We start from the raw sequence: 12925 nt of genomic DNA, 5'->3' as shown, positions 1-12925 counted from the left end.
GATGACCTCTCAGTGCCCTTCCAGTTCTCAGATTCTGATTCCTGTTTTTTCAAATGCTAATACTGTCCACTCTCTCAGGTACACATTGTTTGTTACTGACACTTAGCAAAAGTTTTTGTGAGCCACTAATCATTTCTGAAGTACTTGCACTCCCTGCCCTTTTCCTGAGGGGTAGATGGAGGGAGAAAGGATGGGTGTGAAGCAGGTGGACAGGAAACAAGCAAGGGAAGGGTACCTGGAAGGAGCACTGCACTGGGACTCTGAGGCTGGGAGGGTTAGTCCCGGGCTCTGGCACTTGCTCACCACGTGAATCAGGAAGGAAGGAAGCATTTACTGGGGCCATCTATGCAAGGGGGCACTCTCATACATATTATCTCATTATTTCACAACTTTTAGCAATTCATGTACCATCTTCACAATTATTTCCATATCCACGTACTACCTGTAGAATGTATTAGTCACAAAATATTTTTCTAAATTCTGAACAGGAACCTTCTTTTTTTAAATTGTCTTTTTCTAAGCAAAAATGCCCATGAAAACCCGTTTAATGTTAGTTATATTTTTTCTAACAAACACTAAAATAAATACTTACCTATTGGAAAAAGAGTGTCCACAGATGAGCTGAAATCATCCTGAGTGCCATTAGTGGGGTGTGCGTGTGTGCATTTTGGGAGATGCCATATTATTTTACTTGATCTCCATTTAAAGGCTGCTGGAGCCCATGGAGTTTAGTAACTGATCCAAGTCTGAACCAACAGACTTCAAAGCAATGTGCTGGTTCATATACCTCTCCTCTTTAGAACAGGTATGTTCTGTTAAGTTGCATACACAGTACTTCCAAGATTTTAGAGTTCGTGGATGGTAACTCTTCCAAAATGACTTTGGAGACTGACATAGGGTTAGAAGTTTTTATTTTGCCAAGTAAGAACTCAAAATAGAAAAGTATTCTCTTACAAGGTAATGTTAAAAAAAAAAAAAATACACACACAGACTTTTCTACAAACAATTGGGAAGGAAACTTCTAATGGCAACATAAATCATTTAAGAATAAAAATATTAGCTTAAAGAAGAATTGATGACATTCTACTTACTTTGTCATGGACCAGCTACCATCCAGGCTCTGCACTGGTTGTCAATGGTGTAATGGGCTCTGGAGTCAGGCAGATCTGAGCTTAAGTCCTGACTTTGTACAAAAATTACACGGCTAGCCGGGCGCGGTGGCGCGCGCCTGTAGTCCCAGCTACTCGGGAGGCTGAGGCTGGAGGATCGCTTGAGCCCAGGAGTTCTGGGCTGTAGTGCGCTATGCCGATCGGGTGTCCGCACTAAGTTCGGCATCAATATGGTGACCTCGCGGGAGCGGGGGACCACCAGGTTGCCTAAGGAGGGGTGAACCGGCCCAGGTCGGAAACGGAGCAGGTCAAAAAACTCCCGTGCTGATCAAAAATTACACGGCTTTGGGAGAGCCACGTAAATAACCTGAACTTCATTTTCTCGTCTGGAAACTCAGAATACAACTCATTGACGTGAAGATTAAGTGCAATAAATTTGTAAAATGCCTAGCACAGTGCCTGCTCTGTATGTAGTAGGAACTCATTAAGTGGTGGTGACCACTGAATAACTTTTACTACCTCTCATGGCACCTACCTGGGAAAGTTGCTATGATGATGCGATATGACCGTGCACGGGCAAGTGCGTTGTAAACTCCGATGTGTCACACAGCTGGAACTCTCCCTCTGCATCTCAGCTTAGAAGATATTTCTTCTGGGAAACTTTTCTTGACTCTCCAGGTTGGGTAAGAAGCCCCAACCCCTGGTACCATGGCACCCTGTGCTCTCCATCTTTTCACTTGTCACAGTATTGAAATTTCTGGGCAACTTGTTCCTCTCCCCGGTAGGCCCAAAAGAGCTCCGAGAGGGCAGGGAATGTGTCATCTTATTTGTCATTGTTTTTCCACCATTCAGCACATAGTCACTGCTGAATACAGAACTGGCACTTTTAACTTGTTAAATGGACACATGAATTGATGGGAGGATTAGCAGGAGTTTTCAAACCTGTTTTCTGGTACTGCTCTTAAAGCCTGATGTTCTTGGCAGCATTTCCAACATTTCGTCCTCACAACTTAAGCAAAGTAAGATGCTCATGAAAAACTAATTCTTTGTTCAAATAAATTTGGGAGACAGTATAGTCGATATGCCTTCCCAGCTGGAGAGAGTCACAATGCATGTTTACATATTGAAGACTTAATAGAAGTCTTGCTAAAAAGATATGTAGTTAACTTGAACATAGCATTTCCAAACTAATTCTTTCCAAGAATACCTTTTAATACACCAAAGACCACTCTTTGTGAAATCCTGTCCTGTAGAGAACATGGTCCCTGAACAAATTTTTCTCATGGTTTCTACCAATCCTTTGTCCTGTTTCTCCTTTCCCACTTAAAACGATATAGCCAGTGACCAAGGGAGGCATGCATACTGGGCTTCAAAGAAGGCAACATGGACAATGGGACCGCTGAGAAAACTGAGAGACATATGAATAACCTGACATATCAGAAAATGAACAAAAGCATTTGACAATGATTAGGAAAGTCCTCATTCATACCACATGGAGCTTTCATAGTTCCATGCACATATACCGTTTTGATTGCTCTTCCTCCTTTTACTTCTCTACCACCACCACCACCATCACCACCGTTAATACTTAGGGCACACTGCCTGTGCCAGGCACTGTTCTAAATGCTCTTCCTCTATGAACTTGTTTAAGCCCTCCAAAAACCTTATGAGAGGGGTGCTGGTGTCAGCTCCATTTTACAGAAGGGGAAACTGAAGTGTAGAAAGATTAAGTAAAACCCGAGTTTTGGAAGATGGGTAGAGCATTTTAAAGAGTTACATGAAGAAATTTTATTGAGTGTTTAAACAGCTGGTTCAGATGAAGCAGTCAGTGAACAGCCATGTCTGTCTGATTCCAGTGCAAGCTCTTTCTACCATATCAGGCTGTCTTTTGTTGTTAATAATTTTATATTTGTGAGTTACTCGATAATTTACTAAGCATTTCTAGATCCTTCATTCTATTTAAACTTCCTGATAATGCTTACACAAATATTACTTATCCATTTTATAAATCTTGAAATTCAATCTCAGAAAGCTACTACTATGAGTAATAATAACAATAATAACGATAAAATTAATGATAACTACCTCCCACTTCTGATGAACTGACTTGCTTGGCAACAGAGCTCAGAAATGGCAGAGCTGGGGCTCAGATTCAAGCCTTCTAATGCCAAGTCCAGTTTGTCACACCCTCGAGCAAAGGGTCTCTCTAACATGACCCCATCATGATTCTCCCAGCTGTGGTAGAAGGGAGAGGTTTACAGCACCAGCTTGGCATTCAGTTGGTGTGGCTTTTAATGTGACTCAACATCTGCCATTAATTAGACTTCCAGTTGCCATGGTGATGGTTTATTATTGCTACGCCGATAAGATGGCCAACTTAAGGATACTATCTTTCTCCTCTTCCCACCCACTTTCCAGCAAAGTATTTTTTTTCTTTTTTTGGCCTCTCACTTAACATATTGGACCTTTTGCCACATGATATGATGCAGTGTTTCTGAAACTGGGATCCCATTAGACCCCTGGTGAAATCTGAGGAGTTCATGAGAATTTCTTTTCCTTTTGCTCAGAATATCTATATCTATATCCATCTCTATATCTATATCCATATCCACATCTATATCTATATCTATACATATCTAGATGTTCTTCTGCAGATAAGGCCAGTTGCAGAAATAGCCTTACTGTCTAAATAGCTCTTTAACTTGCAGAGGCTCTACCAGACCAACTTTGGTTCAAATTTCATTTTTGACACTTATTAGCACTCTGATTATGAACAAATTAATTATCTTCTCTGGGCCTTATTTATTCATCTGGAATAAGAGCTAGGAGGCTTAACTGGCAGGGTCGTCTTGAGAATTTAATATAATAAATACGAAGATGCTAGCACAGAGCTTAGAATGTAGTGGGTACTCACTGAATGGCAGCAGTTGTGATAAATGAAATAACAGCAATGATTATTATTTACTAGGAGATGAGATAAGACAGAAATTTAGGGTTGAGAGTTAAGGTCATTTACTATTATTCATCCATCAATCATTCTAGTTTGTTCTTCCATTGAACCCGGTCTTTTCCTTTATGTACATAAACCAAAATATAGCACGTATTTATTTGCATTTATTTTCTTTTCTTTTTTTTTTTTTGTTAACATTTTTTTTTTTTAATTTTATTTTGTCGATATACATTGTAGCTGATTAATGCTCCCCATCACCAAAACCTCCCTCCCTTCTCCCTCCCCCCCTCCCCCCCAACAATGTCCTTTCTGTTTGTTTGTTGTATCAACTTCAAATAATTGTGGTTGTTATATCTTCTTCCCTCCCCCCCCCGATTTGTGTGTGTGTGTGTGTATGTGTGTGTGTGAATTTATATATTAATGTTTAGCTCCCTCCAATAAGTGAGAACATGTGGTATTTCTCTTTCTGTGCCTGACTTGTTTCACTTAATATAATTCTCTCAAGGTCCATCCATGTTGTTGCAAATGGCAGTATTTCATTCGTTTTTATAGCTGAGTAGTATTCCATTGTGTAGATGTACCACATTTTCCGTATCCACTCATCTGATGATGTGCATTTGGGCTGGTTCCAACTCTTCTACTCAACTGTAGGTGTGATAGGTGGGATCACGGTTATTTTGCTTATCATTGTAGCTAGTGGGTATGTGTTGAATGAATGAACCAATATTTACCAAGCAGCTACTCTACGTCAGGCTGTATGTTAGGCACTAGAGATACCGAAATAAGCAAAATTCTTACTCTTGAGACATTTCCATAAGGAGTCTGTGAAAATGACAAAAATAAAAGAAATGAGGCATTCATCCCTGAATCCAAAAGGACTTTTTACAAATCCAGGGACATAAATGGAATTAAATCTTCAGTAATCTTCTAGCACAAAGGACTGATGTGGGGGTGGGGTTGGTATGCATATTTCAAAGCTCTAAGGGCCAAGAAGGATTCAAACTGGTGGTGTTAAGCCCCCACAGTAATCAGAAATTCCCTTTGAAACATACAGTTAAAAAAAAAAAAGAAAGAACGGAAAAGAAAAGGAAGGCCTTTCAGAAGGCCAGCTCACTGACTCCTCCCAGAACAGCCTGATCCCCTCTGCTAGTGAAGCAAGAGGTCAGCTCCCCAGACGGAAAATCAATCTCCAAGAGTCGCTGGATAGAATTTCTAATTCACCAGTGCCATGACACGCAGTCTGTTTTGAGCCAAGGAGGATGAGGCCCAGAGGCTTCAGCTTCCCCAACCCACTGTATGTTATCAGGCCAAGCTGACACCCACCCTGCCAGGAACACACAGCATCTAATAGTCATGTGGGAAGAGATCCCATAGCGAGAGCCCTTCCACCTATCTTTCTACATGACTAGACTACTTTATTTAAAGTTTTTTGCTGTTGTATTAATTATCATTTTTTGTTATTTTAAAATATTTTGGATGATTTCCTTTGAAACAATCTAATCCAGTGCTCATGTTACAGAGACCTCCAAGGGAAAGAGAGGGAGGTGATGGGTGAGCAAGAGACACAGTTCATCTTCTGTCTCTTTTACATATTAGCCTCCCAAAGGTTCCACTGCTTTACAATTTTTGAAAACCCAAACCTGATCCTTTCAGTTTAAAGATGAGGAAACTGAGGCTCAAAGAGGTAGAACACTTGCCCCAGAACTCACATTGAGTTACTTAGTAACTGAACAGACTCTAAAGATGGGAGAACTTGTGGAGAAATGGGAACCCTTATATACTGCTGGTGGCAATATAAATTAGTATAGCCATTAAGGAAGACTGTATGGAGGTTCAAAAAAACTAAAAGTAGAATTACCACATGATCCAGCAATTCCACTTCTGGGTACTTACCCAAAAGACTTAAAATCAGTATTTCAAAGAGATGGCTGCACTACCATGTTTATTGCAGCATTATTCACAATAGCCAAGAAATGGAATCAACCTGTGTCCATCAAAAGATGAATGGATAAAGAAAATGTGATATATATACACAATGGAATACTATTCAGTCTTAGAAAAGGAACTTCTGTCATTTGTGACAACATGCATGAAATCGAAGAACATTGTGCTAAGTGAAATAATCCATGTACAGAAGGACAAATACCACATGTTCTCATTTATATGTGGAATTGAACTAATTGGAGCAGAGAATAGAAGGGTGGAGGCTGGGGCTGTTAGGGGAATAGGGAGATGACAGTCAAAGGGTACAAAGTCTCAGTGAGACAGGAAGAATTTTTTTTAAGTTCTATTACAGCGCAGTGAATATAGTTAATAATAAACCATTGTACATTTCAGAATTGCTAAGAGGGTAAATTTCTAATGTTCTCACCACAAAAAATCTTAAGTGTTTAAATTGATGAGTATGTTAACTAGCTTGACTTATTCTTCTACTGGTTCATTATCCTGTACATTTCTTTATGTAGCTTTCTGTATTTGTGATACTTAACAATAAAAATAAATAAAGACAAAACTACCAAAACAAAGAAAACTATGTTCTTTGCACTAGCTTTCTTACCAGCTTGAACTAATACTTTAAACTCCCTGGCCTCCTTTTTCACTGTTCATCTATTAACTAGATCCATGGAAAACAGCTTAGAAAAATTCTGCTTTACAATTATGTTAATATCAACTAATTGCTGATGTGATCTACAGGAGATGTTAGGTTAAGGAACTAACAGGTTATTGCAGAATGTCTCAGAGCCTTTAATATACTGACATATATTATGACCTCCCAATATGAGAAATATAGTAAGCAGAGTTTTCCAAATTTCTTTGACGAAGGTAGCCATTTGATATCTCCTAAAACATTCCCCCATGGAACACCATTTTAGGAAATACTAGAAATGACCTCTGAGGCCACTTAATATGCTGACATTATCTGAACATGATCCCATCACCCAAAGGACAATCCTGACGCTACCAAAGGGGAAAAAAAAAAGCCACAAACCAAAGATGTTTAAAAATATTATAGTCTCTTAAAACTTAATAAGAAGACAACCCAGTAGGGCCGAGCCCGTGGCGCACTCGGGAGAGTGCAGCGCTGGGAGCGCGGCGACGCTCCCGCCGTGGGTTCGGATCCTATATGGGAATGGCCGGTGCACTGAGTGCCGGTCACGGAAAAAGACAAAAAAAAAAAAAAAAAGAAGACAACCCAGTAAAAGGTGGGCTTGGGGTGGGGGGAAAAAAAAACAGATGGGGGAGCTTACCTTTGAACACTTCCAGCAAGTGAGAATCTTAAGGATTCAGTTTAGAGCCAGTGCTAGTGTGAACAGGGAAAGTTATTTCCACAGACACAGATCAGATTTTACCCATTAAGGAGTTTGAATCCAAATCTATCCACAGCAGCACTGTTGCTTTAAGTGGCTGGCTTTCTGTGTAACTAGCCCCAAGGGGCTGCCTTCTTAGTCACCTCCAGGGAGATTACAAAATACCTGTAAAATTTCACCTCCAGCTGGGTACAACACACATTTGTTGGCACCTACTACTGGCTAAGGATGAGTAAGACTTGGAACCCTACCTGGAAACTTGCACGTGAGTGGGGTAAGCAAATGCTGAATCATCTAAGAGCCGTGTTGGAGATGAACACAGGGGAAGGGCAGAGGAGAGGTGGGCCTCACCAAGGAGTTTCCCAAAGCAACTAACAGAGATGAGTTTCAGTACTTCACAGTGAGCAGACTATAGAGTCGAAATGTCTGGGTTCATCTCTGAGCATCCTTTCTTACTAGCTATGTGACCTTGGGAAAGTACTTATCCTCTTTGTAATTCAGCCTCCTGTCTGCAAAGTGCAACCAATAACAGGACCACATGGGATTGCTGTAAGGATTAAGGGAGTTCATCAAAAAGTGCTTAAATAGTGGCTGGTGCTATCATTTTTAAGAGCCCCTTGAGGATAGGGGTCCTAGCTCTCCACCACACTACAATGTGCCGGAAACTTACTAAAGCCTGCTGGTTCTTAGTAGTTGAAGCACTTGCTTGAATCTCCATTTTAGGATTGTCTATAAATTTCTCCTCTGGCATCTGTAGTGGTTAGTCAGCTTACTGGGATGTAGACAACTGCTGCAATTCAATTATCCAAACCCGTCTGGTTTATCAAGATCCTTCTTCATCGGAGATGCTGACAGCTGAAACTGACACAGCCAACTTGGTAGGAATTTCACTTCCATCAACTCCATCCAAAGCACAGGCCCCCCAGGCTGAGCTGTCAGCTGACAGGGAGGTGGAGGGGAGATGGCTAAAGTATAAGCTGGTGCAAGATGGGTTGCTTGCTTCCCACCTCTCAGTGTCTCAGAAGGTGCCTTCTCCATCCCAAAATTCTCAATTGTGATATTTCATAACACCCTACATGAAAATGCACTCTAGTGAAACAGGATAGCTTTCTAGGGGCATTTAAAAAGTGTTCCCTTCTATTTCAGAAACTCTTCAAAACTGTTAGAGATTAAGTAACAAACTTTTGTTACTACTCACAGGCTGAATTAATTTACAAGCTATTTTTTTTAAGCATAAAGAAGTATTACCATGGAAGGAGCATTTAATGTTGTTGATTTTTTAAAAAAATAAGGCTATCAGCCTACAACATTAAGACCAAAAAAAAAATAATAATAAAAAAATAGACAGTTAAATGATAAAGGGATGCTGGGCAAAGTATGCTCCAAGACTCCTGATCACATTTCTGACTGATTTGTTTGTAGTTAATAACCCCCACCCCCAGTCAGTGTGGTCCTTATGTGTCCAGCTTTCTCTTTTGCTTCTCCTAAACTGGGATCCTTCACAGGAGTTAAGCTGATCTCCTTTCTGTCTGCGTCTGTTCCACTGCTCTCACCAGCAGCTCTGTCTAAAAAGCCCTCTTTCCTGCTGCTTCCCTGCCTGTCCTAAGTTCACATTTCCCCTCAAGTCCATTTCGAGCCCCACTTCTTACACAAAGCCACGCTTCTCTTTCCTGCTTGCAGCATTACCAGAGAGGAGACTGAGTAGTGGCACTCTTTGATTTCAGGTCACTTTGCTTGTATTTCTCTAATCCAACTGTCAGCCCCTTGAAGATGGGGAATCACTTTTCCTTTTTTTTTTTTTTCAGTTTCTAAAACCACTTAGCCCTATACTACATACTCCACCTCTTGGATTTCATTAGTAGAAAGAATATGTGCTTGGGGACTGAAAAATCTGCATTCAAATTCCAGTTTGAATATAAACACTCAGTGTAAACTTGGGTAAGTTCTTTTAATTTTCTGTATCTGTTTCTCATTTGTAAAAATAAAAATGATAAACTTTCTACATTAGCCTATTCTGAGAATTAGGTGAAAAAGATTGAATATTGTTTCAGGAAATTTCTACAAGGCCAGAGCAATATGAATTAATATGAATTAATATGCAGCTTTCTTACTCTCTGCTCTGAAACAGGAAAAAATGCTTAGAAAACTCTTGAGGAACAGGTACATGTCTCTAATAAACAGATTATGAGACATGTAGACCTACTTAACAGTGGTGTGACTTTGGACAAATCACTTGCCCTTTCTGAGCCTCTGTTTCTTCATCTGGAGATGAGAATAATCACATACCTACTCCTGTGACTCAGCTAGAATAGTGAAAGGTCCAGAGCTCCGGCTCAAGAAAAAGGACTTTCTACTCCTTTTGACTAGATCCTCCCTTGTACTGTGCCTGGCTATGACTTTTAATTGAGCTGGCCCAAGTCTTACCTCCTCAGAGAGGTGGTAAGCTACCCGAGGCTGCTGGCCTCAATGCCTCATTCAGAGTTAGTGCAAAGCAGTATTCACTAAAGACACCTAAGTCAATTTCTTGTCTTTTGAGCTTTAGTCAATCAAGTGAACTGCTCTCCACGATAACCAGCCACCCTTCTCCAGTTGGCCGAACTAATTCAAATAGGAAGAGAGAAAGGAAAGTGAACTTATTGTAAGGACTGACTTCTCTTTTAATATTTAAAGCAACTATATCAGTCAGTAACCCGTCAGGACAATTGAAACAACTTTAGGTCTTTCAACAGAAATAACTTAATATGACAAACCTAGGAGCCAAACAGGTGATGATGAAGCTACCCAGGGATCAGCAACAGCAGAAAGGTGCTACCCCTCTTAGTAGTCAAGGGACGGTGGGAGGTGGTAGTGTGACCAGAGCCGGGAGCTGGGGAGGTCAGGCTGGAACCAAAGCCACAGAAGGGCTGAGTGGTCAGAACCAGGCCCTGAAAGGGAGAGGCGGGGCTGGAACCACACGGAAGATGCAGCTGCTGCTGTAGTGAAAAGGAGAAATGATCTGACGTCTCCTGCTGCACATCGCTCTTGTACCAGTATCTCCCTCTGGCTACATCTTCCCAGAGGCTAGGAGCAAGAGAGCCTGGGAAATGCAATACACTGCAGAGCAGAGGAAGGGCTGAGTAAGCTCTCGGACAGTGAACAGGCAAAGGGTCAGCCCAGCCATCCTTCAATACACATGTAAAGCAATAATACAGTGTGTGATTTATAGTTGGTTAATAACAATGATAGTTATCATCATAAATATTATTATCATTTTGTATCCTTTCACTGGGAGGTTATTCATACCAGTAGCTGTGCTAAATACTTTATACATATTATCTGATTGAATTCACAACAATTGTATGGGGTATGCACTCTTAATAGTCTTATTTTTACAAAAGAGGAAACAGGCTTAGAAAGGGGATTGGTACAGCTAGAGAATTGGAACTCAGGATTTGAACCCCGATTTGTGTAATATTAGTCTACACTCCACTACACCCCTACTTCTTGCTTATAACATGAATCACACTGCTAACAGTAAAAGAGAGGGTACTAGATAGTCTGAACATAAAACTCCTTGTAATTACTAGGAGAATATTTTGAATATCTATATTTCTAGGGCTGAGAGCCTAGAACACTGTTAGCATTAAATTTTCCCTTGAAAAAGTAGAGTTAAAAAAAAAATCAGAGTATAGCAGCCTATCTTTCAGTGAAAACATTTCATGGAGTAGCAATTGTCCAAATAGAAAAAAAAAAATACATCACTTAATGCAGTTTTTAAAAGTCCACAACGTTCTCTTTTGAAGGCAACAGGGTATTTTTGCTAAGACGATGCCAAGTTCAGTGGCCTCTGTGGGCTTGTTGTTTACTGATATTTGATATGATTCAACATCTGCTGCCCTTCTCGATTGATGGGCGCTTCGTTTTAGCACTTCTTTAATGCCAGGCTTGTAAAAGCTTTAGTACTGAGGTCCTCTAACACACTCCTAGGTCAGTGACGCAGCTTTATTTGCAAACCTGGCCGAGGGAAGGAATATTCAAGGAAGTGAGGCAAAGGGACATGCTATCCATCTACCAAACTGAGTATTCTCAGTTCTACCCCTGGATCAAGCTGCCATCTCCAGAAAGTTATGTACCCGGGCTATCCTTGACCTGGAGTCAAGTTTCAATGTCGTGCTCTAGGCTCTTAACAAGGTGGTATATAAGGAATTCTTCTGATTCTTCTATAAAAGTTCCATGGAAGGATTTCAGGTTAGTTTTTTGAGAAATGAAAATTTTAGAACTTGGTACCAGGAAAAACGTGGTCTCTTTTGAAGAACTGGTATACTTCCTAGACTCTGTGAACACCATGTGACTTGACATATTTTCCAGTTTTGCCTCAGTCAAAGTACTCCCCTTAGTCCAGGTCAGAGACACATAGGTTACATCTGCCTCACAGATGTTTGGTTTGGTATTCACCCATCCAGTGTTAATACAATCTGAGTTTCAATGTCCTTAGGCAGTACTTTAATAATAATAGTACTTTTCTCCAACCTGGTACAGAATTATCATCTTGTCCTTTGCTGTTATCTTCCCATGTTTATATTACCTGCCTGGCACCTGAAGGTGTTTGAATTTGAGGATTCCCTAGCATAAGTGGTTGGTATATTTTCTTCTTTCTATATAGTTTCTGACTTGTAAGTTTTATTCCGGTAGCCTGCTTAGTCATTTATTATAAGTTTCCTTAAATCCTGCTTATGGAAGCAGAGTATGAATGACAAACAAACAAACAAACTGTTTTGTTCACTAAGCCAAACTGCCAAGATCGGCATAAGCAGCTGCATTCCCACTGCCTCTGAGGGTTAGTGATTCCTGGTGAGTCACTCTGGCCCGCTCCACCTGTCCACCTGTTAAAGGGCTGCCACAACTGTAGGCTCAGCCCTAACGTTCCTCAAGAAGGAAGAGAGAATTTCCTCTCCTCACTACTGAGTGAGGGGCCTGGACATCTTCAGGTGGCATCTGCCCTATTCCTAGCATGAGACATGTAAATCTAGTGCTAGGTGCCCTCTAAAATACCGGGCTGGGGGGAGGGAAGGCATACAGTGGGTGGGTCTGGAGCCAGACCACCTGACTTTAAACCCTTATTCTGCCACTAACCATCCACGTGACCTTATACAAGCTTATCAGTGTCTTGGTACCTCAGTTTCCTGTGGGATCATGATACCACCTACTTCAGAGGGTTGTTATGAGGATTAAATTAACAAAGTGAATAATAATAGTACTTTTCTGTGTAACAGGAATTGTGCTAAAATGTGCTTTCGTAGAATATTTGCAGCAATTCAGTGGGGTTGGTCAATATGGAACTGAGGCTCAGAGAAAGTAGGTAACTTGCCCAGTCAGGTTCATTCACAGAGCTAGCGAGCCAAGGAGATGCCACTACCCTGGGGTGTAGCAAGACAACTGAGAGGACTACTTACTCTTTTCTGCCCCATCTGATTTCCTCTTATCCTGCCCATGATGGACTCAGCTCACTTACTCTCTCCACCCCACCCCGCATACTTGGCAGGCAGTTGCCAAAATACAAGATTGATGTTCTAGCAGTT

At 40.9% G+C, this 12925-nt stretch overlaps 1 protein-coding gene across 12 annotated transcripts in view; it reads right to left on the bottom strand.

Moving 5' to 3' along the window:
* Nucleotides 1-12925, bottom strand: part of FGGY (FGGY carbohydrate kinase domain containing) — a 433428-nt gene that overhangs the window by 55480 nt on the left and 365023 nt on the right. The window contains exon 14 of one of the 12 annotated variants that reach the window (XM_063105680.1): nt 10217-10291. The exons of the other annotated variants lie outside the window; for them this stretch is intronic. Coding sequence (XP_062961750.1) covers nt 10279-10291 — 13 coding nt within the window. The 3' untranslated portion in view covers nt 10217-10278. Of the gene's footprint in view, nt 1-10216; nt 10292-12925 lie in introns of those variants that run through there. 12 annotated transcript variants of the gene reach the window in all.

The sequence above is a fragment of the Cynocephalus volans genome, chromosome 8, assembly GCF_027409185.1.
Source record: "Cynocephalus volans isolate mCynVol1 chromosome 8, mCynVol1.pri, whole genome shotgun sequence".
In the NCBI taxonomy this organism is placed as follows: Eukaryota; Metazoa; Chordata; class Mammalia; order Dermoptera; family Cynocephalidae; genus Cynocephalus; species Cynocephalus volans.
Note: the sequence above shows the minus strand (reverse complement) of the source record. Positions and strands in the feature narration are given on the sequence as shown.